This window comes from Protopterus annectens, chromosome 15.part0, assembly GCF_019279795.1.
Source record: "Protopterus annectens isolate FY-2018-M chromosome 15.part0, PAN1.0, whole genome shotgun sequence".
Classification (NCBI taxonomy): Eukaryota; Metazoa; Chordata; order Ceratodontiformes; family Protopteridae; genus Protopterus; species Protopterus annectens.
The window spans coordinates 44957577-44983424 of NC_056749.1; the positions used below are offsets into that span (position 1 = coordinate 44957577).

Below are 25848 nucleotides of genomic sequence, written 5' to 3' on the forward strand. Positions count from 1 at the left end.
ACCAGGCATTCCACCGGCCCACCTTCTTCCTTAACCCTGAGAATAAGGAGGAAAGGATACTGCATTCTTTGGATGTGCACAGGCAGCTCAGATTTTATCTGGATCATACAAAGACATTCAGGAAAACTGACTAGCTCTTGGTCAGCTTTAAAACAGGGGCACAGGGGAAACCAATATCCAAACAGACCATTTCCAAATGGATAGTACACTGCATCCAATTTTGCAACTCCTTGCATGGAAAACCACCCCCTAGGACCATCAGAACCCATTCCACTATGGAAACCTCTACTTCCACAGCATTCCTTAGAGGGGTACCAACCAAGGACATCTTGGATGCTGCCACATGGACTTCAGTTCACACCTTCACCAAATATTACCATCTGAATCTATTCTCAAAAGCTAGGGCTGGGTTTGCCTCTGCAATTCTGCAGGGCATGCTCACCCAATCTTAAGTTTCTATTAACCTTTCACCCTTCTCCTCAGCTTTGGGAATCTTCCCAATGGTTAGGACTGCAGCAGTGAAACATGAAGAACATAGTACAGTTGTGTACACTCACCATAAATGTAGATGTTCGAGTATGTTCACTGCTGCAGTCATGCTTTCCCTCCCTCCATCCCCCTGATATCTTCTTTCCCTAGAGAGACACTTATTTCTGTGGGGGTGTCTGACCCCAGGACTACTAATAATTATTAAAATTGGACTTCTTTGGTTGGCTAAGGCAAGAAAAACCGAGGTAATGGCATCGCATGCTCTCCTTTATAGCTCAGACGAGCTGACGTCATCCAGCAAGCGACAGCAGCCCACTCACAAAACCTTGAGACTGGTGTTCAGACCGACTGAGGGCTACCACAGCATGGATAACCCAATGGTTAGGACTGCAGCAGTGAATACACTCTGACATCTACATTTATGGTAAGTGTACACAGCTGTACTTTCTGTGATGTGTTTGGACCGTATAAATTGCTATATGATAAACCCTGGTAATTATTGTTGTATTCTGTGCAATCCTGCTAACTTAGTTTGCTCTGCGGTAACCAGGTTTGCTATCTGTGTTGCTGTACACAGTTTCCTGGCCAGCAGCACTGTTGCCAGCCATGAAACTGTGCTTGTTTTACGTTTAAATGTGGTGTGCGGCACGAATATGTAATCACCGCTACTGCTTACCACGCAAACACGTAAACTCCTTGTAGGCTTCCCTATTGAAAATTTGAAGTCCTCTCTGTTGATAACGCAGCCATTGAAGTCACCTCTCATAGTAAATGGGTGATAGGAGATAAGCTTACATTCAACCTGCATATACAAAATTGTATAAGAAAAACTCATCAAAACTAGGAGCCAAAAACATTCTCACCGATGCAACTAAAACTACACTTGTCACTACTTATCTCCTCCGCTACACCTTTTTATGGCGCTGCCATCCTTACTAACCTCCAGGCTTCACAAAAGTTAAAACTTGAATAATGCAGTAACAAAGTTGCTAAATTTGCAGCAAATACACCTTTCAGAATCCACCAGTGTATAACACTAAAAAGCCTAAATTGGTTAGAACTGTCTCATCAACTAACATATGCACAGCTTCTTACCACCTATAAAATTATCCTGCATCATTCTGCCTATTCAGCACTAAAACATTCTGCACAACTACGTTCCAGATGGTCATTTTGATCCAGTGACCAAAAACTCCTGTGTACAAACCTATCAAATCTGCTGGGCATTGTCTGTACTCGTACAAGGTTGCTGAGGCCCGGAGCTCCTTACCTGTATCCACCAGGTCAATACCCTCCCTTTCATCTTTCAAAACCACTCTGAAAGACTTCCTAGCTAAAATCTGGATTTTTTCTTGCTCAAAACCAGGATTAGCTATATCCCGAAATGTGAACAAATGCTTTTTCATCCTTTTACGTTCTGACTCTCCTTTCTTCACTTGCTTCCTTACTTCTATCAAATTTTCTTCCCTGACTTTCTCTGTAAATATACCATAAGCATGTTTTTCGCTCACTTCATTTTGCCGTTCTTGTTTGTATTACACTAATTTAGTTTTAATTACTCTAAATCTAATATTTCTGTAAATATTAAGATTGTCTTGTAACTTGTATCGATTCTTAACCAGTGTTTTTTTATTATCACTAATTCACTAATTGGTTAAAATTATTTAAACTACAGATGTTTTTGTTTTATTTCTGAAGATTGTAAAAGTATTGATCTGATGTTGTTAATCTTCATTCATTCATGACAGATGTGTTTCGGTTCCGTCCTCGGAACCGACTCAACCGATATACAAGCTTGCACCAGCCAGAAACTCTCGAGCTAAGGTTACCCATAGTGCCCATCTCCTCTGATCTTATTTGCCGTGTAGAGGTTTAAGATGCGTCAGGCCAGCTCTCAAGCTAAGTGTTCTGTTTTTTTCTCAATATTTTGAAATTTAGCCTTATATTCTTCTATAATGCTTCCTTTCTTAATCATTTATAGTTACAGATCGTTCCCTTTCTGTGTGAGTGAATTTCCCCCCCCCTTTTTTTTGCCTTGTTGGTATTTCTTCTTACCATTGTTGGTACAGGCCCCTCCCTTCCTCTACCTTTTGGTATTCTAAATACCATCATTGGTACAGGCCCCTCCCTTCCTCTACCTTTTGGTATTCTAAATACCATCATTGGTACAGGCCCCACCCTTCCTCTACCTTTTGGTATTCTAAATACCATCATTGGTACAGGCCCCTCCCTTCTCCCTTTTGGTATTCTAAATACCATCATTTGTACAGGCCCCTCCCTTCCTCTCCCTTTTGGTATTCTAAATACCATCATTGGTACAGGCCCCTCCCTTCCTCTCCCTTTTGGTATTCTAAATACCATCATTGGTACAGGCCCCTCCCTTCCTCTACCTTTTGGTATTCTAAGTACCATCATTGGTACAGGCCCCTCCCTTCCTCTACCTTTTGGTATTCTAAATACCATCATTGGTACAGGCCCCTCCCTCCCTCTACCTTTTGGTATTCTAAATACCATCATTGGTACAGGCCCCTCCCTTCCTCTACCTTCTGGTATTCTAAATACCATCATTGGTACAGGCCCCTCCCTTTCTCTAGCTTTTGATATTCTAAATACCATCATTGGTACAGGCCCCTCCCTTCCTCTACCTTTTGGTATTCTAAATACCATCATTGGTACAGGCCCCTCCCTTCCTCTACCTTTTGGTATTCTAAATACCATCATTGGTACAGGCCCCTCCCTTCCTCTACCTTTTGATATTCTAAATACCATCATTGGTACAGGCCCCTCCCTTCCTCTACCTTTTGGTATTCTAAATACCATCATTGGTACAGGCCCCTCCCTTCCTCTCCCTTTTGGTATTCTAAATACCATCATTAGTACAGGCCCCTCCCTTCCTCTACCTTTTGGTATTCTAAATACCATCATTGGTACAGGCCCCACCCTTCCTCTACCTTTTGGTATTCTAAATACCATCATTGGTACAGGCCCCTCCCTTCTCCCTTTTGGTATTCTAAATACCATCATTTGTACAGGCCCCTCCCTTCCTCTCCCTTTTGGTATTCTAAATACCATCATTGGTACAGGCCCCTCCCTTCCTCTCCCTTTTGGTATTCTAAATACCATCATTGGTACAGGCCCCTCCCTTCCTCTACCTTTTGGTATTCTAAGTACCATCATTGGTATAGGCCCCTCCCTTCCTCTACCTTTTGGTATTCTAAATACCATCATTGGTACAGGCCCCTCCCTCCCTCTACCTTTTGGTATTCTAAATACCATCATTGGTACAGGCCCCTCCCTTCCTCTACCTTTTGGTATTCTAAATACCATCATTGGTACAGGCCCCTCCCTTCCTCTACCTTTTGATATTCTAAATACCATCATTGGTACAGGCCCCTCCCTTCCTCTACCTTTTGGTATTCTAAATACCATCATTGGTACAGGCCCCTCCCTTCCTCTACCTTTTGGTATTCTAAATACCATCATTGGTACAGGCCCCTCCCTTCCTCTACCTTTTGATATTCTAAATACCATCATTGGTACAGGCCCCTCCCTTCCTCTACCTTTTGGTATTCTAAATACCATCATTGGTACAGGCCCCTCCCTTCCTCTCCCTTTTGGTATTCTAAATACCATCATTGGTACAGGCCCCTCCCTCCCTCTACCTTTTGGTATTCTAAATACCATCATTGGTACAGGCCCCTCCCTCCCTCTACCTTTTGGTATTCTAAATACCATCATTGGTACAGGCCCCTCCCGTCCTTTACCTTTTGGTATTCTAAATACCATCATTGGTACAGGCCCCTCCCTTCCTCTACCTTTTGGTATTCTAAATACCATCATTGGTACAGGCCCCTCCCTTCCTCTACCTTTTGGTATTCTAAATACCATCATTGGTACAGGCCCCTCCCTTCCTCTACCTTTTGGTATTCTAAATACCATCATTGGTACAGGCCCCTCCTTTCCTCTACCTTTTGGTATTCTAAATACCATCATTGGTACAGGCCCCTCCCTTCCTCTACCTTTTGGTATTCTAAGTACCATCATTGGTACAGGCCCCTCCCTTCCTCTACCTTTTGGTTTTCTAAATACCATCATTGGTACAGGCCCCTCCCTTCCTCTAGCCTTTGATATTCTAAATACCATCATTGGTACAGGCCCCTCCCTTCCTCTACCTTTTGGTATTCTAAATACCATCATTGGTACAGGCCCCTCCCTTCCTCTACCTTCTGGTATTCTAAATACCATCATTGGTGCAGGCCCCTCCCTTCCTCTACCTTTTGGTATTCTAAATACCATAATTGGTACAGGCCCCTCCCTTCCTCTACCTTCTTGTATTCTAAATACCATCATTGGTACAGGCCCCTCCCTTCCTCTCCCTTTTGGTATTCTCTTTTTCCCTTCCTTTTACCCTTTGGGTAGTTTTCTATTTAGCTTTGCTGATAAATTAAAAAAAGAAATCTGTCTTTCTTCTATGTGCGTGTGTGTGTATTCCTAGTAGCGTATCAGGATATGCATTGTTCAGTTGCGGTTTGATTGTTCTTATCGCTATTCTTGATAATGGCTGACAAAGAAGGTCACTACTGGATTTAAACAGTGAAACAAATGTGGCAGGAAGATGCCAAACTCTGATTGTCATCTCTCGTGTCTTTATTGCCTAGGAGTACCTCATTTAAAGATTCCACCCCGTAAAAACTCTCGTGTAAAGGCTTTAGTGCCCGAACCTTAACGCAAAAACAAACTAATCTTAAAGGGTCTCTTGAAAACCCCTTTCTTGGAAGCTTTATCTGAGGCAGAGGTCTTAACCCCTCCTAAAAAAAGACATGAAGAAGAGGAGCAATTCAGTTCCATCGTCTCCTCAGTCCCAGGATTCAAAAACTACTAAGGCCCAGGTTCATATGGAACCGAAAACTAAACATGCAAAGATGACTCCAACACCTGCCCCGGCACTGCAGCCTAGAACTCCATCCATGGTGCCTTCTTTGATTACTGAACCAACAACCACAATTCCCACGGTACCGACACCTTGTACAGTACCACAGACCCTCTTGGCACCAACAGTAGCTTCTCCCTTAAAACAGATCACTCCACCCCCCCCATCACAACCTTCTGGTCTTCCGACCATGGATGCCGAAGGTCAGGACACTAGCTAGGACCCGATATTCCCTGTCCATTGACCCCTTTGTTGGACAGCAGCTAAGTCCATTCCTTGACCAACCTGAATCTCCATCGGAGATGTCATCCTGTTCCACCAGGAGCCTTTCAGAGCTCGATATAGTGAGACTTGTGGATCAGCTCCTAGCAGCCAGAGGCATCCTAACTCCATCTAGGACCTCCCTCCCACCTGCAGCCAAAGGTTTTTCTCCACAAACTCCAACCTATATTTCTACTTCAGCCTCCCCGCAGGTCTTATAGCCCTCAATGCCAATGCCTGTCCCTGTGCCAGCTACTTCCGTTGCATTGGTAGCTCTTATCATGGTTCCAGAACCTACCATGTGGACCATGGCTCAGTCGGAGCCGATCCACCCTTGACACCGTGACTGGTCTGTCAGCACTGTGACCCCTAGTACAGTGCCGGTTTTTCTACAGTGCCGTCTATGGTTCTGGTTGCTTTGGCAGCTCGAAGTGCTCTCACTGCTCCTTTCCTGAAGGTGGGCTAGTCGGAGCTGGTTGTACCCCCAATTCCGAGATTGCCTTTCTCAGTTCTGGGCTTCCATCCCTTTTTGGGTGGGCCTCCCTTTTAGGTTATGGAGAGGGCACTCACCTCAGCAGGCACGCAGTGGGCTCCTTCGGTGCCAGAATGTCACATATACATGTCCTCTGGTTCGCAGCTGCAACAGTCCACTCTTCTGGGACATCGCGCATAGGAGCAGCAAGATACCCTATCACAGGGTGCCCTCTCTTCAGACTTTCTCCCTGAAGGGCCACCACGTAAGAGATCATCCAGGAGGAAGCACACTGATTCTTCTGAGGAATCTCTCACCGAAGATGCAGATTACGATGAGGGGGAAGGGTCCCCATGGTCGCCCCCTGAGGATGTCTCCTTTGGAGACATGCTGGAGATCTTGAAACAGACGGGTGACTGGAAGTCTATCAACCCTTCCTTGGAGGAATCTGTATTCTTGCAGGTTTTCCGTGCCCGACCCTCTACTTTCCTGTGTGACCCCACCTGCAGATGAGTTGGTTAAGCTCATCGTGCAGTGCACCTGGAAGGCCCCTGACACTGTTGAGCCAATCCCGCAGAGAGTGGATAATATACTCTCCCCTCCAGTGGATCAGGCCCATTTGTCCAAAGGCTTGGCAGTAGATGCTATGGTGGTGGCAGCGGCCACAAGAAAAGAACTTGCAGAGGAGAGTTCTGCTGTCCATCCTTCAAACAAGGAGTCTCATATGATGGACAGACTAGGGAAGCAGGTTTATGCTTCAATGATCTTTGACATATGATCGTTGAATTACTTGGAGCATTATACCCATCTCCAAATGGACCTGATCACAGAAGTCTTGGGAACCTTAGCAGGAGCAGTGTCTGATGAGGTATGTGACAAAGTTGCCTCACAGCTTGCCACCCTGGAATCTATATTTAACTCATCCATACGGTTGATTGCACATCGAACCGAAGGGGCGGCCAGAGCAGCGGGTGTCGAGAAGCCATACGAGTATGGCAATGGGCAATAACCTCCAACCGCTTTCTGGTAGCAACACACATTCCTGGGAACTCCAGTGTGATTGCGGACAAACTGAGCAGATGCATTCTCCTGCCTCACAAGTGGTCTCTCAATCACAAAGCAGTGATGGAGATTTTCTTTTGCTGGTGTCAGCCTTGCTGTGATCTATTCATGTCTCCCACCAACCACAAATGCAGCAGCTACTTTACCCTAATCCCCCCTCAGCGGGAGTCCCCAAGGGACGCTCTAGTACACAATTGGCCCCCGGGACTGCTTTATGCCTTCCCTCTGATTCCACAATTTCTAAAGAAAGCCCTTCAGTTGAGAAGCAAGTAATCCTCATTGCACCCTATTCTCTTCCTTCAAGTCTGGTTTCCCCCTCCTTTGGCCTCACCTGGTTCACCACCCATGGACTCTGGATCAAACTCCAGGACTACTGTCACACCCACAGGGGTTGATCCACCCAAACCTACTGAACCTCAAGCTGACAGCTTGGTACCTCCACTTCTGGTAATTGCCAAGTAAATTAACCCATCTTCTCTTGCACGAAAAATACTTCTGGCTTCCCTTAAACCATCCACCAGGAAAATGTATTATAGTAAATGGAACGGATTTATGTTTTGGTCTCAAGAGAATGGACTCAACCGCTTTCTAGCTCGAAATAATTCAGTGTTGTAGTATTTATCAACCTTATTCCATTCAGGAGCTTCAGCTTCCACGATCCGGGTCCATTTAGCAGCTATCTCAGACTTCCATAATGGTTTCCAGGATTCCTCTTTAATATCTCACTGTCTCTGTAAAACTTTCTTGAAAAGAGCCCATTGAACCTTGGAATTTGACGCTGGTCCTACAAATTTTGACTCGTCATCCCTTTGAGCCTGCTGCCACTTGCCATATAAAATTCTTGTCTTGGAAGACTTTATTCTTGGTAGCCATTACCTCAGCGAGAAGAATATCAGAATTACAGGCCTTGTCCATAAAACGTCCTTACAGTCTTCCAGAAAGAGAGATTATCTTTTCGGACTAATCCCTCCTTTTCTACCCAAGGTTGTCTTGGACTCAAATACTAATCAATCTATCGACCTGCCAGTCTTCTTCCCAAATTTTTCTAATAAAGGCAAATATTGTTTGCATTTATTGGATGTACATAGACAATTGCATTTCTACTTAGGACAAAAATCTTTCCGAAAATCTGACTAGTTGTTCCTGTCTTTTTCAGGACCCAAGTTAGCAAAATCAGTTTCCAAAGTCACTTTGGCGAAATGGCTGAGAGACTGCATCTCCTTTGTCTATCAACAAAATCAAATGCGTTTGACAACTAAAATCAAGGCACATTTAACCAGATCAGTTGCTGCTTCAGTGACCTTTCATTTCAGATCTTCTATGGATGACATTTTTGTAGCAGCCACTTGGGCAACCCCTCATACCTTTATCACTCATTACAAATTGGACATGGTCTCAGGGGGGGAGGGCATCCTTTTGCTCAATAGTGCTCAGGAATATCTTTCCATAGGGCCTCCTGGGACATAAAGTAGCTATGAACTCTGTCCCAGCAGTCATGAATGAATGAAGATTAACAACATCAGATAAAGAAGTTATGTTCTTACAATAACGTTCCATCTGTGTTGTTGATTTATCATTCATTCATGACATCCCACCCTCCTACCTCCTCCAAAAGACATCTGGAGGTTCAGATTTGGTCCTGGTTACACGATCAGGCAGATTTGGTCCTGGTTACACGATCAGGCATTTGCTAAAAGTCTCCGCTTTCTTATCCTTACGGGCAAACTTGATCTGAGGAGAGGTAACCCTAGCTCGAGAGTTTCTAGCTGGCACAAGCTTGTATATCTGCCGAGTCTGTTCCGAGGACAGAGCTGAAACCCATCCATCATGAATGAATGAAGATCAACAACACAGATGGAACACTATGGTAAGAACACAACTTCTTTTTCTTAAAATGTTTTGTAGTAATTTGGAGCCTTTCTCCTCGGGCCTCACTCAGTTGTACTTTCTGGTAATCAGATGTCTTTAAATAAATAAATGAATCTCTTGAGCACCTGGCTGTTGTCTGTAACTGTTTCATAAGCAGAGAATGCTTTGTAGTAGTAAGAATGTACTGGCAAATCTTGTGGATGTTTCAAATGAATGAGTGAAGTCTGTTTCCATGGACCATATGTACATTGTTGGTGCAAGTTATTTCTTCATTTATTGAAGATTTATTACTGAAACTGATTGGAACTGCTGTGAACTAGACTTGAGGCTGGACAGGAAGAATGCATTGCTATTTGTAGATGAGTTTCTGCTTGCACGGCAGCTCAGATTGTCTGGATAAACAGTAATATGCACTCTTCCCTCCATTTATCCACCTTGCAGAAGTGGAACAGCAACGCAAATCCACCCCTTAGGAGTAAGACGGTTGAGCAGAGTGAAAAAATCTCTTTCCTGTCAAGGAATAAAGTTGTACCAGTGGAACAACTGCACAGCTTTTCTGATCTACTAGACAACATCTATTACATAGAGGTATGTTTGTCACAGACCATTCAGAGTAAATTAATAAGACTGTTTTGATGTACAGCTTCTTTTTTTTAATTGGATAGATTATATTTGTTGATAATCCAGATATAACTGCCTAATTCTTTTCATTTAGACCATTTTACGCATTTGTGGTGGATATTTTCTTTCATTAGACCTAATGATACTACATTTTTATTGTGAGGTTTTGTCTGTCTTAAGCATGTTCTGGTACTGACCTTTTCAAGGTTTGTTATGGGAAAATGTAGCTTTCGAGGAGTATACCGACTAACCTTCGCAGTCTGTCATGTGACCTCCGCAGTCTGTCATGTGACCTTCACAGTCTGTCATGATAAATGAGTAACGGATCCTGAGTTTATATTGTGCCGCATGCAGTCTTTTCAAAGAGGCTTCTGTTTCACCAATGATAACATTATTTTCTGCCCATAAGCTTGTAGATCACCTGCACATAGTCATCAGGGCCTCTGTGGTTTCTCATAGTGGGCCTCTGGTGTGTCTCATAGTGGACATAGCAACTAACGTTTGCTCTGAAGTTGTTTTCATTTGGTCTTCAACCTGTAGGACATGGATCCGGTACGGATCTGACTCAGCCGCATTTTGCAGCATGAGATCCAAGCTCCTACCCTAACCGTAATGTCCCTGTCTCCCTCCTCCTTCCCCTCAGATCTCGTTTGCCACGCGTCAAGCTAGCATCGTGGTCCATTGCACCAGGTTCTGGTGAGTGAATTATTTAAAAACTTTTCTTCTTTCAACTTTCTCTAGCTTTTTTAGGCTCCTCTTACTTCTAGTTGTATCCCTACCCTTGCACTCGGGCGTCTGTCTTCTAAACCCCCCCCTTCTTCTTTCTTTCTTTCCTTCCTCCTTTATCTTATTGCTGTATGTGTGTGTGTATGTGTGTTTCATTCAGAAATGCACAGGCTATGGACACAAGCGTCCCCCTTCTGATGGCCACATTCTGTGCGTGCTTTGTCTAGGGGGTCCCACACCTGCACACCTCCTGTTCAATCTGCTCGGGATTCAACCCCCACACATTGATCAAGAGAATGAACAGGTTGATCCTCAGGGGCCTCTTTCCTCGGCGGTCTCTGCTTCAACTTCTACTTCTGCTCCTTCCTCCTCTCCGGCCCCTGGACTCAACCTCCTGCCAAGAGGTCCGGGGACAGGGAGAACCACAAGTGCAAAGACCGGGATAGGCCCAGGAAGTGGTCCCCTAACCACGCTTCCTCAGCTGAGCCTCTAGCTATGTCTCACCCGGCTGCCAGCCTGGGCTCCCCTCTGTTCTGTTCACCCTTTTTTTCCCCAGAGCCAGAGGTTTTTCGAGGGCCAATACCCTTTATCAGCCTCTCCCCGGCGCCATTCCAGGCCAGTTTCTGTGGCTTCCTCCACCCGGTCCACTAGCAGCTACTCCAAAGCCAAGGTGGGCAGGATGATGCAGTTTATCTGGACCCAAATCCAGATGGGAGTCTTGCCTGCCCCCTCTGGGGTTGGGAGCATGTAGTCCACCTTTATGCCCATTACTCCCCCTCTGATCCGACTTCCGGTTTCGAAGTCCTTAAATCTGAGGCCCCTCGCCGTTGAGGGGGTAGCGCGTATGGTTCGTACCTCTACACCGACCAATGCCCTGAGTCATTCGTCTCTGACTAGCTGGGAGACGTCCGACTCTTGGAGGCATAGCCTCAGCACTGGATCCGAGGGGATGATGTTGGCTTTGAGGCTTTCAGAGTCAGCTCTTCCACTTCGAGTCTTAGTACCTGGGGGCCCGGCTGCCCCATTGATGCAGGGAGTTACAGTCCTGGTCTTGGTCCTAGCTTCCGGGATTCATTCTCCTTCTGCTTTCCAAGTGGTGGAGAGGGTTCTCTTGGCTTTGAGACCCTTAACACTATTGTCCTCTGAGTCCATCCTGGCTCCCTCTCTTTCTGGTCTGAATTTAGTCATCCTGGCCCCTCAAGGACAGCCTGTTGCCCCCCCTCCCCCAGAGAGTTCCCTCACGGGAACAGCCAGCAGTTTCCGAGCCCTCCCCAAAGACTCTCCCCCGAGCAACTCCCTTGGAAACATATGTGTAAAATGAGGGACATGGACTCCCTGCCAGAGTCCCTCATGGAAGACACCAACTTAGAGGAAGGGGAGGGTTCCTCTTGGTCACCCCCGGAGGATGTGTCATTTGGGGAACATCATGGAAATCCTTTACCAGCGTGGGGGATGGTCTGTCCAAAAACCTAATCCTGATGAGTCTGTGTTTCTTGAGGCATTTGACACAGGACCCTCTACCTCCTGGGTGTCCCCTCCCTTGGATCCACTTGTGGATTTGGTTACATCTTGGGCATGAAAGGAACCCAGTATGGTGGAGCCCATCCCCAACTCCCTAGTAGGATTTTGAGTGTACTTTCAGACAAACAACAATCGTGTAGGGGGTCCCCAGCTGATGCCATGGTGATGGCCACCACGAAAGAGCTCGCTCAGGAGAGCTCTACAGTCCATCCACCAGACCGAGACTCCCAGGCCATGGACTGTTTTGGGAAGCTGGTTTATGCTTCAGCCATGTTTGCGGTACAGGTGCTGAACTGCATGGCATATGTGATCAGACGTCAGTGGGAACTAGTCAAGGAGGTCACTGAGTTTGCCCAGGTTCTATGTCGGCAGATACGAAGGTATTCTCCTCCTGGATGACCACCCTCTCTTCCATTTCTATCACCTTTACGCAGCTTCTGTTACATGCTATAGAAGGCACAGCTAGAGTGGCCAGTACAGACGTTTCCATCAGGTGTTGCGCCTGCCTCCAGCTTTGTGTATTCTCGGAGCCCTTCAAAGTGTCTTTTAGAAATGCCCCGTATGATGGTCCCACTCTTTTTGGGAAAACTATATGTAACGCATTGGTCCCGAGTGAGAGAGACAGAAAGATGTCTGCCATTGGGATCCGCTTCTCAACCCCTCAGCGATCCTTTTCCCAGAACCAGGGGGGAGTGAAGATTGTGGTTCTGGAAGTCTCAGGGCTGTTCCCAAGACGCTGAGGACTTGCCCTCCCTCAGAGGCAGAGGAGAGATATGACAGACACCGTCCTCGAGGCAAAGGGGTTGCGAGGAACCAGGGATCTCAAGATTCCTTCAGGGACAGACCTGCGCAGCAGCCCTAAAGGTGTTGCCCAACTGCTCGTCTCTGTTGGCTGTCGGGGGACCTCTCTCGCTACACCCAATAGCCTGGGAGTCAATTACAGATGATCGTTGGGTGTTACAAATCATATCCAGAGGATATTCAGTCTCTTTTATTCAAATACCAGTCCCGCCCAAACACCTCTCGGATGTTCCACCCACTCAAAGGGAGGAAGCAGCACTGGAAATTTCCATACTGCTCAAAAAACGAGTCATCCAACCTGTTCCCACAGACTTGTCTGGATCAGGCATCTATTCCAGGTTCTTTTTAGTGCCATAGAAGATGGGGAGCTTAAGACCCATCCTGGATCTTTCAGCCCTAAACCTAGACCCATCCTGGATCTTTCAGCCCTAAACCTGTCAGTTGCCAAGACAAAATTCCAGATGGTCACTCTCCAATCTATTCTGCTCTTTCTGCAGAACGACTGGATGTGCTCAGTGGACCTTCAGGACAGGCGCTCTCAGAGATTCCTTCGCTTCCAGCTGGGAGCCAATCATTACCAGTTCAGAACACTACCCTTTGGTCTCACCACAGCTCCCAGGGTGTTTACCAAAGTGATGGCAATGGTGGTGGCTCATTTGCGGCTGCAGGGATTCCAGGTCTTCCTCTACCTGGATGATTGGCTCCTTTCTACTCCCTCCAGGCATCACCTCTGCCAAGCCAGGAACCTTCTCCAAACCACCCATCAGTTAGCCATAACCATAAATCTCAACAAGTCCCTATTGGATCCAGAAAAAAGTTCTGGACTTTCTTGGAGCTTGGTTAGACACCATTCAGAGCAAGGTTTTTCTGACTCAGGACAGACTTCAGTCCTTCAGACATCATGTGTTGTGAATTGTTTAGACCCAATATCCCCCTGTGAAATCCGTTCTTCGGGCATTGGGGTCCATGGTGGCCATGATCACTCTCTCATCCCCATGGGTTATCTGCATATGAGGGTTCTCCAATGGGTCCAGTTCATTTGTCTCAAGCCTGCTGTGATGCATTCTCCGCAACAGGCATACTTAAGCGAAAGTGCCTTTCGGTGAAAAGCACTTTCACACAAGTATGCCCGGCCAAATGTGTTTCGGTTATGTTGCCGTTTGGTGATCCGTACGGATCCCATAAATATATATATGTATGTATATATATATATATATATATATATATATATATATATATATATATATATATATATTCTGCTAGTAGAACACTACTTTATAACACTCAACTTTAATACTGATGTACAAGTTCTTATTCTAATCTTTACTTTTTGTTGCATCTCTGTAATTGTAACTGGAGCTTTTCTCCTCGGGTCTCCACTGAAAATAGGCCATTGGCCCAACCCGCTTAACAAACAACAGCAAATAAATAAATAAGCAAAATGTAAGTACATTTTGAAGAAACATCATCAGAGCCTGTTGAAATTTTGTCTTAAAGCAATCTACATTTGATCCAAAGCCATTGCCTTTCCCCACTTTTCAGGTGTGTTCTAGGATTAAGCAAAGTCAGAAAATAGGAGAATGGCTGTATGGGAGATTGTTGCATTGAAAACCAAGTTAGTAGTTTGGAACTAGTAAAGTTAGGAGTTTTGTTGGCCTCCTTCAGCGACCCATGTAAAGTGATTATTAAAAGTTAGTAGGTTGGGGCATCTTATAACATTTATTTTACAAGAATGTTGAACTAAATACGTTTTAATTGTACAAATGCACATGGAGAACACAGTGCTTTCTTTATCAGTTGCAGCAAAGTGACGAATCCTTCCAACTTATTGCACAAAAATGCAGACACCATGAACATCTTAAAGTAAGAGTGGTTAAGGAGACGTGAATTCAAAACAAAGGAGGAAAGGTTAATACCGGCGGCCAAAGATAGGGGACTACACACGTTGGTTTACAATGCATTGAACACATGGGAGAAACAGGTAAACGTAGGCTGTGTAAAACAGAAGTGGAAACAGTTGCACACCTTGTTATTGGTTGTGGCATAGTAATGGCAGAAGGACTGTATACTGAAAGGCATAGTAATGTGGCAAGACTGTTGCACTGGGGATTGTGCAAGCATTATAATACTGAAGTAGCTGAAAAACACTGGAAAAGTGAGCTACAGAGCATCATAGAAAATGACGTCTGCATCACATGGGGTCATCCATTACCAGCAGGTGAAAAGATAGATGTGAGAAAACAAGATATAATGGTCCATGAAAAAAAGACAAAAGTAGCATTGATCATTGAAATCTCTACACCCGGTGACTACAGTGTCTTGTCTACAGAGACATAGTCATAAAATATCAGGATTTGCAGGCAGAAACAAGAGCAATGTGGAAGAAAGATACCCAGACAGTTCCAATAGTAGTAGGATCAATGGTTCTTATAAAAAAGAATCTACAATTGTATTTACATATGTTAATGATAGATGTAACTGTACAAATTGCAGGAGTCGTCATTACTGGGCACATTGCAAGTGCTGAAGAGAGCACTTTTTGCTGACATCAAAGTTTGAAACAATACTAATTTCATGATCTTTAATCCTACTTTGACTTAGGAATGGGGTCCATTCCTATCACGGTAGTAGAAACCCAAAAGATTTGGAGAAATTAAAAAATAAATAAGGAAGTATATCATTCATATGGATTATTGTTGCAGTAGTTGTCACCGTAGGGATCTCTGCCAAAAGTCAAGGCCTTATTCTCCAACCCAACTTCAACAACTTTGTGCTGTTTTCTCCCTGCTAGGATAAGTCCACCTTCCAATCAGTCTGTGCTATTCTTTAGTTCTTTCTTGCTGCAATGCTAGTTTGTACCTCACTGTATGATTTCAGTCCATTGCTTTAGATGAAGAGTTCCAGAGTTGGACAGATAAGTAATTTGTTGTGTGTCCTTGTATCTTTTCTTGTTGTGTTTATAGTATGTCCGCCCTGCCTAAGGTATCTGTATGTCAGTAAATGCCATGTTCTCCACAGAGATTTCGATTTTCCATGCATGTTTTGTTTGTGGGCCTTCCACAATGGGTCGCCTTGTGTTTTCTGCATGAGGTGTAGTAAGAAAACCCTAAGGAGAAGTGAGTTACCTCTTCAGGCCCATGTAGACAAGCAAATGCTAGAGTCCCTGTAGTTAGTCTGTTGTGTTGAGCAGCATACAGGAGCCATCCTTTTCAGGTGTTCATCTGCGAAAAACAAAAAAATTGCATAGAACCAGTCCTGCCAAGAGAAGGACAGGCAGATGTGCATCTGCTGCATCTTGGCTGGTCTCCCTGTGCTTGAGGGACAGTTAGATCCACTTTGCAGACATCCTCTATCTCTGATGCCTGGTGGCTCTAAGGCCTCTGATAACCCACTGGAGGCTGACATATCCTCAGATGACAGCATATCCTGCCAAGCCAAAGATATTGATTTTATTGTCTTCCCTGCTGCTGTTTCTGATATGATCCACTTATTTTGTTATCACATCAGGACATCCTTGTCTTAATCACAGAGGTTGATTGATGGCATGTAGTAGAGATCTGGAACCTCTGTCCACATATCTTGATATCTCAAATGGTTGCAACTGCCATGTTTAGGGCACAGATGTCCCAGACAGGGATGTCTGCCATTTTTGGATCCATGGCACCATCTCTTTCTCAAATTCAAGGGGAGTCCTCACTCCCTTTCCTTGCTGAGATTGTCTCACAGTAGTACAGATTTAAAATGACACAAGATTCTGCCAGTTTATTTAAAGCCTGGAAGTCGAAATAGTCTAGCCATCTGCTTCTCGAGTGGAGTGGTGGAGTTGTAACAGTAAGATCTGAAGTAGGTAACTTCAATTGATCATCAACCTGTGGTATTGGATCCGACAGCTTTCCAAGCTAGAGATCCGAGCTCCAAGCCCCTCCCCCTTACCCATAATACCCTACTACCTCCTTCCAATCCTCAGATCTTGTTTGCCGTGGCTTTGTCAGGCACGAGTTTCTTGAGCTCCTAGCATTTAGGCGATTGTAAGTAGATTTTTTTCTCAAAATCTTTCTTAGCTTTTGGGTGTGTGTGGATAGTATAATTACCTAGTTTAACCCCCTGAATTTTACTGTCCCCTCGTAGTTTAAAGCTTAGTAAACCCTTCCCCTTAGGTGTTTGTGTGGGCGTGTGTGTGTTTTAGTTCCGAAATCGTGGCCAAGGCCCCAAAGGCTATCTTTACTAAGTGCACTGAGTGTGGCCATAAGCTTTCCCCAGCGGATGGCCACACTCAGTGCGTCCTCTGCCTGGGGGTACCACATTTGTCATCGGGCTGCCAAATTTGCACAGCCTTTAACCCCCGGGCCCTGAGGGATAGGAGGAATAAGCTGACTCTGGCGGGTCTCCTACCCCTGGAGTCTGCTTCCTCCTCCTCTCCCTTGGTGGCTACAGCCGTGGCTGCGGCTGCTCAGCTTGCTGTCCCCTCTCCCCTGGCTGGGACTCAACCTCCCACTTCTTCCCAGGGAGAGAGGGACTCTAAAAAAGACGAGAGAGAGGAGAGAGAGAGGGAGAAAGAAAGGCATAGGAGCCACAAGCGGTGGGCTGACTCGGCCCCGCCTGCTAAGCTGCTTTCCTCACCCTAGAAGGTCTCCGGGCCTTCCTCCCCTCAGCTCCGTTCTCCACGCTTCTCACCGGAGCCAGAGGAAGAGGTCCGACCATCTTCAAGGTCGACGCGGCGGCCCTCCCGGCCAGCTTCGGCGGCCTCTAGGTCAACCCGTAGCCTCTCCAACTCTGATATGGTCCGGATGATGCATCATTTCCTCCAGACCCAACTGCAGATGGGAGTGTTGCTGCCTCGGAGTTCAGCCACAGTTTTTGCCCCAATAGCTCCTTCTCCGATCCACTATCGGGTTTTGGAGCCTTCGGATCCGAGGAGTCTCTGAGTCAGGGAGTCGGCGCCGATGGTTATCGCTACCTCGACTCCAGCCATGTCCTTCGGATTCCCTTTCGGATCCCTGCTCTCGGGGCCGAGAGCTGTGCGTCAGATCTGAGGGGGCCAGTGTGTCTTCCGTTCTGTTTCGGTCGGAGCACACTTCCTTCTTGGGTCCGAGAGCTTTAGCTCTGACACCGATCCCCACGCCGGATCCGAGGGTGTTGACCACGGAGCCCAGAGAGATTGGTTCGCCCTCTGCTTTCGACGTGGTGGAGAGGGTCCTCTCGTGAGGTTCGAGACCCCCTGCTCTTTCTTCGGATCCTGCCCCCACTCCCTTGCAGCTGGACTTGTCTTCCATCATCCAGTCCCAGGGACAACCTGCGTTGATGCCCCAGCCCATTCCACTGGTGGAACACGACCCTGTTGGTGAGCCCTCCTCGGACAGTCCCACTGAGGAGGCCCCTCGCAAACGTAAGTGTAAGAGAAGGCACTTGGACTCCCCTGAGTCCCTCATGGAGGACACCGATTTGGTGGAAGGGGAAGGTTCCCCCAGGTCACCCCCCCCCCCGAGGATGTCTCCTTTGGAGACATTATGGAAATGCTTCGCCTAAAGGGGGGGGTGGTCAGCCCAAAAACCTTCCTCGGACGAGTTGGTGTTCCCGGAGGCGTTCACAGGTCCATCTACCTCTTGGGTGTCCCCCTCCGGCTGACCACCTAGTTGACCTCATCACTACCAGGGCATGGAAGGAACCAGATACTGTAGAGCCTATCCCCAGGAGGCCAGATAGGATTCTTGGTCCCCCTGTGGGTAGGACGGCTTGGAGTAAGGATTCCCCGATGGATGCCATGGTGGTGGCGGCAGCTAACAAGAAGGAACTTGCCCAGGATAGTTCCTCGATCCATCCCCCTGATAAGGAGTCTCGGATGATGGATCGTATCGGGAAGCGGAGGTTTGCTTCAGCTACCTTTTCCATAAGGGCGCTGAATTATTTGGCCTATGTAATTAGACTTCAGTGGGATCTGGTGAAAGAATACACCGAGTCTCCTCCTGAGTCCATGTCGGCCGAGGGCAAACGGACTTTCTCGGCTCGCATGGCCACTCTGAAATCTGTTTCAAGCACGTCTATGTGGCTACTCTCCCATGCCACGGAGGGGGCCGCTAGAGCCAGCGGGTCCGGCATCGCCTTAAGGCATCACACCTGGCTCCGGCTTTGTGATTTTGCGGAACCTTTTAAGGCGTCCTTCGCGAACGCACCCTTCGGTTCTACCCTGTTTGGGAAGACCGTCCACGACACATTGATTCAGAGTGAGAAAGACGGGAAGACGCTGTCTGCCATTGGAATCTGCTTCTCGGCTCCTCAAAGGTCCTTTTCCAGGAACCAGAGAGGACAAAAGAAGATGTGATTCCGGAAGTCTCAGGAGTCCCATTACGCTCCGGACCCTTCGTCCTTCAGAGGCAGAAGGGGGACAAGGTGGACGCTGGCCAACAGGCAGAGGGGGGCCAAAATATTTTGGGTCACGGGAACCTTTTTCTGACCGACCCACTCAGCAGCCCTGAGGGGTTGCTTGAGTGCTCCTCTCTGGAGGCAGTCGGAGGGCGTTTTCCGAAGCACTTGGCCCACTGGGAGTCCATCATAACAGACCGCTGGGTGCTTCGAATAATATCCAGAGGTTACTCAATCCCTTTCATAAACCTGTCTCCTCAGTCGAGGCTCCTCCCCGATGTTCCACCCAGTCAGAGGGAGGCTGCAGCTTTAGAGGTAAAAAAGCTGCTAGAAAAAACAGCCATCCAGCACGTCCCCCCAGACCAATCCGGATTAGGCAATTACTCCAGGTTCTTTTTGGTGCCAGAAAAGACAAGGGACTTGAGGCTGATCCTCGACCTTTCAACAATGAACCCCTTCATTGCCAAGGAGAAATTCCGGATGGTCACGCTTAAATCCATTCTGCCCCTGCTGTAGGAGAAGGACTGGATGTGCTTCATAGACCTCATGGATCCGTACTATCACATTGTCATGGACAGGTGATCCAGGAGGTTCTTCCGCTTTCGGCTAGTGGCCAGTCATTACCAGTTCAGGGTCCTACCCTTTGGCCTCACTACAACCCCCAGGGTGTTCACCAATGTAATGGCAGTTGTAGCGGCCCACCTGAGACTTCAGGGAATACAGGATGTTCTTCATCTCACATTGCTGCAGTCATAACCTGTGGGTAGTCCGCTGTCCTCGGTCGGCCCGAATACCAAAGTGTTAGGCTGGCGTCGGTCATGGTCGCTTAGATCTGACGTCAGTACGCCGTGGTACTAAAGCGCATGACCGACGTCATATCCTCAGTCTTTCTTGCCGCATGGTCCGAAGCAGAAGCAGCGTTTGCAAGTGCCGTTCAGCATCCTGAAATTTTCGTATTTTGAGTTTCAGACCGAAGACCAAGTTGGGCTAAGTACCCCGTTGGGGAATATTTTTGTCTTTTCTTGCCTCAGTTAATTCCGGATGTCGGAAAAAGTGAATAATTGTATTTCTTGTGGGAAACAGATACCTCATAGGGATTACCACTCTCTTTGTATTCCTTGTTTGGGGCCTGAGCACGACGTAGTCGGGTGTCGCTTTTGTGCTAAATTTAATAAGCGCACTATTAAGCGTAGGTTAGATTGTGCTAGGCTTGTCTTCGGTAAGCAGTGTAATTATAATATGCCGTCGGATCCTCCGACGCCCGCTACCGCGAAGAAGCGCAAGGAGAAATCTTTGAAAACCAGACAGGATGAGTCGTCCGTTCCATACGCCGGTTCTTTAGAGACCACGGTGGAGTCTGTGGATCCGGCCGAGGTTTCTGTTGAGTCTCAGGAGGAACCTTTAGTTTTGCAAGATGTGGCCTCTCAGGTGTCAGGTCAGGCTGAGGGGGCCTCTCAGGTGGCTGTGCTCCCTTCTTTGCATAAGGTGGTTAGGCCTTCTCCCTCTGTCTCTAAGGTACCTTCAAAGGCCAGGCCTGGTTTATCTTCCTCTGGCGTCAGTCCTAGTTCTGCAGGTTCTGTGCCTAAAAAACACATGCTTAAAATGGCAGAAGATTTAATTACCTTGATTAGAGGTTCTATGCCCCCTCCAGATAAGAGGCCTAGGGTGGAGCCAGAGGTGGAAGGATTGGAACATTCTTCAGATTATTCAGAGTCTTCGGCTGAAGACATTCAGGACTTTCCCCCTTATTCTGATTCTGACGCAGAGGATTCTTCTCCCTCTGCTTCCCCTCCAGAGGATTTTTCTTTTTCAGAAACCCTGCATTCTATGAGGGAGCATTTTAAATGGGAAGGTCAGGATTTCTCAGATTCCCGAAAGAGGCTTAGGGAATTCTTGTTTTTACCACAACATAGGCCCTTGGCTATACCTCCGGTCTTAGATGTTGTACAGGATGTTTTCTCTGAGGCTTCACTTAATCCAGACTCTTTGCCTCCTGCCCCAGTTAAGCCAGATAGGTATTACAGGGTGCCAGAGGCTCATAAATATTTGTATAAGAGCCCTAGGGCGGACCCTGAAACTATTAGCCAGGGACCTAAGGGTGTCAGGGCTTCTGTTGTAAAGAATCCAGATGTTCTTCGTCTTCCCTTGCTGCAGTCCTGACAATTGGGTATAGTCCGCGTCCCAGTCGGCCCGAATACCAGAGTATAAGGCTGACGTCGGTCATGGCGGCTTAGACTCTGGCCAGTACGTCAGGGTACTAATGCGCATGACCGACGTCATTTCCTCAGTCTTTTTTGCCGCATGGTCCGATGCAGAAGCAATTTTGCGAGTGCAGGTTGGCGTTCTGAGATTTTCCGAAACCGGAGTTTCAGACCGAATACAGAGTTGGCTAAGTAACCCCGTTGGGGAACATTTTGGTTTTTTCTTGCCTCAGTATTTAACCGGATGTCAGAAAAAGTGAATAACTGTATTTCTTGTGGGAAGCAGATACCGCATAGGGATTATCATACATTGTGTATACCTTTACAGTCTGATGTGTTGTTTGGGCCGCCTGTGGAAGCAGTTTTAAAGAAAATGGAGGACAAAGCTAAGTCTATGCAGACTGTTAAAGATTTTTTGCAGGTGCAGCCTCCGAAGTTTAGTAGAAATTGGCCTGCTAAGGGGTGGACATATCCTGCTTATGGTTCCCAGTCTAGGGGTAGGTCTAGACGTGGTAGGGGCAGGGCTCAAGGTTCGTTTAGGCCTAGATCAGACAGTTCACCTGCTCAGATTTCTGGTGAGGGCAGGGGTCAGTCCTTTCGTAAGCAGAACCAATGACCTGCCTTTTCAGCTGCCAGTGGACTCTCGTCTGGCAGCTCCTTTGGGAGGAAGATTGTCTCTTTTCAAAGAAAATTGGGATTTAATCACTCAAGACAGATGGGTGCTGGATATCATTCATCACGGGTACAGATTTTATTTCCACACAATGCCCCTTTCAAAGGCATGCCAGATGTTCCTCCTCCACAAAGAAAAGAGGCTCACAAGCAAGTTTCTCAGTTACTCCAGATAGGGGCTATTCAGCCAGTCCCTGTGTCAGAAAGGGGCTTGATTTTATTCTCGCCTGTTCCTAGTACCAAAGAAGGGGAACACATGGAGACCAATTTTGGATTTATCTATCCTCAACACTTATCTGGACATTCCCAAGTTCAAGATGTTGACGTTACAGCAACTGTTACCTCTGCTGGGCAAGGATCACTGGATGGTAACTTTGGATCTCAAGGAAGCTTACCTTCATGTGCCCATAAGGCTAAGTTGCAGAAAGTATCTGCGGTTTCGAACTGGAGATTTTCATTATCAGTTCTCTGCATTGCCCTTTGGCTTATCTACTGCGCCCAGAGTATTCACAAAGGTTCTGGCTCCAGTGATAGCTTACTTCAGGCTTCAAGGCATTCAAATTTATCCTTACTTGGACGACTGCCTGATTCTGGCTCAAGAAAAGGAACACCTTCTACTGCATCTGGAATATGTCATAGCAGTGCTAAGATGCCTAGGGTATTCTGTGAACGAAATAAAGTCCAGTCTAGTACCCTCTCAAGACATGTGCTTTCTGGGTGTGAGACTGAATACAGCAGCCCAGATGGCCTTTTAACCCCGGACAAACAAAAGAGTCTGTCACTTTACTTCCATCAACTATCTCATCAGTCCGTGCTGACTGCAAGGACAGTCCTTCAAGCATTAGGGTTCATGGCATCTTGTATTCTGGTGCTTCCCAATGCCAAACTGCATATGAGGAAGCTGCAATGGTATCTCAAAATGTATGGACACAGCACTGCCAAGATTTGGACACTGTCATTCAAATAATACCTTGCCTTCAAAAGGAATTCTTGTGGTGGGCTCAGGAATGTCACCTAAACAAGGGACTCTCTGTGACCCGGCCAGAGGCGAGTCAGATTTTAACGACAGATGCCTCGGACACTGCTTGGGGAGCTCATCTAAATGGAAAGTGGATACAAGACAAGTGGCCTGCCAGACTACAGCATCTACATATCAACATGAAGGAGATGTTAGCAGTCCAGTTTGCATTGATGGCGTTCAAGGAGTTACTTCTTCCAGGGCAGGTGTTGATTCTGACAGACAACACAACTGTCATGTGGTACATCAACAAGCAAGGGGAACACATTCTTATCCTCTATGCAGGCAAGCAATGATTTTATGGGAGACTGCGTTAAGCCTGCAACTGACTCTTCAGGCAAGGTTTCTGCCAGGAGCACAGAACTCCCTAGCAGATGTATTAAGCAGACAAATCATGGATCCCCACAGTGGAAACTGGATCTTCATGTATTTCAGAAATTGACAGTGTCATGGGGAACTCCAGACATAGATCTGTTCGCTTCTCCACTAAACCACCAGCTGCCAAAGTATTGCACAAAGGGGTTTCATCACACAGCTTGGAAAGTGGATGCTCTGTCTTTCAGTTGGAAAAACCTTCATGTCTATGCCTTTCCACCTCTACCTCTTCTTCCAAAGGTATTACTAAAGGTCAGACAGGACAGGCCAAGGATGATTTTGATAGCTCCAGATTGGCCTCGGCAACACTGGTACCCACTTCTAAGGAGTCTTGTAAAGAAGCCTCCATGGCCTTTACCTCTGATTCCTCATCTGTTATCTCAGAAGGACGGTCATCTGCTCAATGTCAAGCTTCAATCTCTTCATCTCACAGCTTGGCATATTCTGTGTTGAAGCATGGTAGGTCTCAGCTTCCTCAACAAGTTTTAAATGTGATTATGGAAGCTAGAAGGCCTAGTACTAGGAGAGTGTACGAGAAAAATGGAAGAGATTTTTATTTTGGAGTACAGCAAAGAATTTGGAGATTTCAGAGCCTAATTTGAGTGTGGCTCTTCAATATCTTACTGAATTATTGGACAAAGGTTTGTCTTTCTCTTCCATAAAGATTCATGCTGCAGCAATTTCAGCTCACTATGATTGTGACCCACCTTTGTTTTCGCATCCTTTGTTCAAGCAGTTTCTTAGAGGGGCAAAGAATATAAGACCCCACGTAGAGCTCCTACTCCTGCTTGGGATCTCAATTTTGTGTTGGAAAAACTTACTCTACAACCTTTTGAGCCTGCAGCTACTGCTGAATTGAAATATTTGTCATGGAAGACTGCTTTTCTGTTGGCTATTACTTCTGCAAGAAGGGTGTCTGAGTTGCAGGCCCTTATGGCAGTAGAGCCCTTTTGATTTTCCATAAGGACAGGGTATCATTACGTACTAATCCTTCCTTTATGCCTAAGGTGGTTTCTAGTGTGGCTTTAAACCAAACTATTCATTTGCCTACGTTTTTGCAGATCCTCAAAATAAAGGGGAAAAGATTTTGCACACTTTAGATGTACACAGGCAATTGCGTTATTATTTGAGCAGGACTAAAGATTTTAGGCAGTCTCAGCAGTTACTTGTTTCTTTTGCTTTAAGTTCACAGGGCAAGCCTGTGTCAAAACAAACTATTTCTAGGTGGATTGGCTTTTGCATTGCATTTTGTTATTCCCATCATGGCAAAGAGGTTCCAGCTGGGATTAGGCCTCATTCCACTAGGGCTACTGCCACTTCAACAGCATTTCTAAGGGGTGGCAACTAAGGATATTCTGGAAGCAGCTACTTGGAGTTCAGTGCATACTTTCTCTAGGCATTATCACCTGCCTATATACTCTAAGACTAGAGCTGGTTTTGCCACAGCTGTTTTACAAGGCATGTTGTCAGCTCCTGCTACTTTATAATTTGCCAGCCTCCCTTACCTCTGCTTTGGGATTCTACCCAATTGTCAGGACTGCAGCAAGGGAAGCCGAAGAACATAGTACAGTTTTGTACCTACCATAAATGTAGATGTTCGAGGATTCCCTTGCTGCAGTCCAATTTACCCTCCCTCCTTCCCCTCTGTGTTTCAGGGTGGTTGTGTAGGTGAGTTTACATGCTTATATTTTTTGTATATATTACTGTATATATTGTACATGTTTTTTGGTGCAGGTTGTTTTTGGGACTTGTCTTTTTGGGTCTTCTGACATCTGGGGCAAGAAAAGACTGAGGAAATGACGTCGGTCATGCGCATTAGTACCCTGACGTACTGACGTCAGTCTAAGGCGCCATGACCGACGTCAGCCTTATACTCTGGTATTCGGGCCGACTGGGACGCGGACTATACCCAATTGTCAGGACTGCAGCAAGGGAATCCTCGAACATCTACATTTATGGTAGGTACAAAACTGTACTTTCCTATGGATAAGGACTCTAGAGCTCTGGATAGGTGGGGTAAAAAAGTGTATACCTCTTCCACTCTTGCAATGAGGGCTGTAAATTGCCAGTTTCATATGCTGAAATACCAGAATTTTCTTCTTAGTCAATTGAAATCTAAGGTGGATGCTTTAGCAGAGGGCATAGAGTGTAAGGAATTACAGGATTTGGTTCATGCCTCTGATCAGGTGGGTAAGCATTCTTTGCAGTGTGGTTTTGATGCTTTGCAGGCCTCTTCTAGGGTGGCTGCCACTGGATCAGTTATTCGTAGGCACGCTTGGCTTAAGGATCAAAACTTGTCAGAGCATGTTAAAGCTCGAATTTTGGATGCTCCCTTTCAGTCTGAAGTTTTGTTTGGTTCTCCTGTGGAGTCAGTCTTGAAGAAAATGGAGGACAAAGCTAAGTCTATGCAGACTGTTAAAGATTTCTTACAAGTGCAGCCCCCTAAGTTTAGCAGAAATTGGCCTTCTAA

At 46.3% G+C, this 25848-nt stretch overlaps 1 protein-coding gene across 1 annotated transcript in view; it reads left to right on the top strand.

Annotated features, from left to right (window-relative positions):
* Nucleotides 1-25848, top strand: part of CENPI (centromere protein I) — a 2543587-nt gene that overhangs the window by 1022123 nt on the left and 1495616 nt on the right. Inside the window, exon 9 of the mRNA XM_044057225.1 lies at nt 9525-9671. Coding sequence (XP_043913160.1) covers nt 9525-9671 — 147 coding nt within the window. The remainder of the gene's footprint in view (nt 1-9524; nt 9672-25848) is intronic.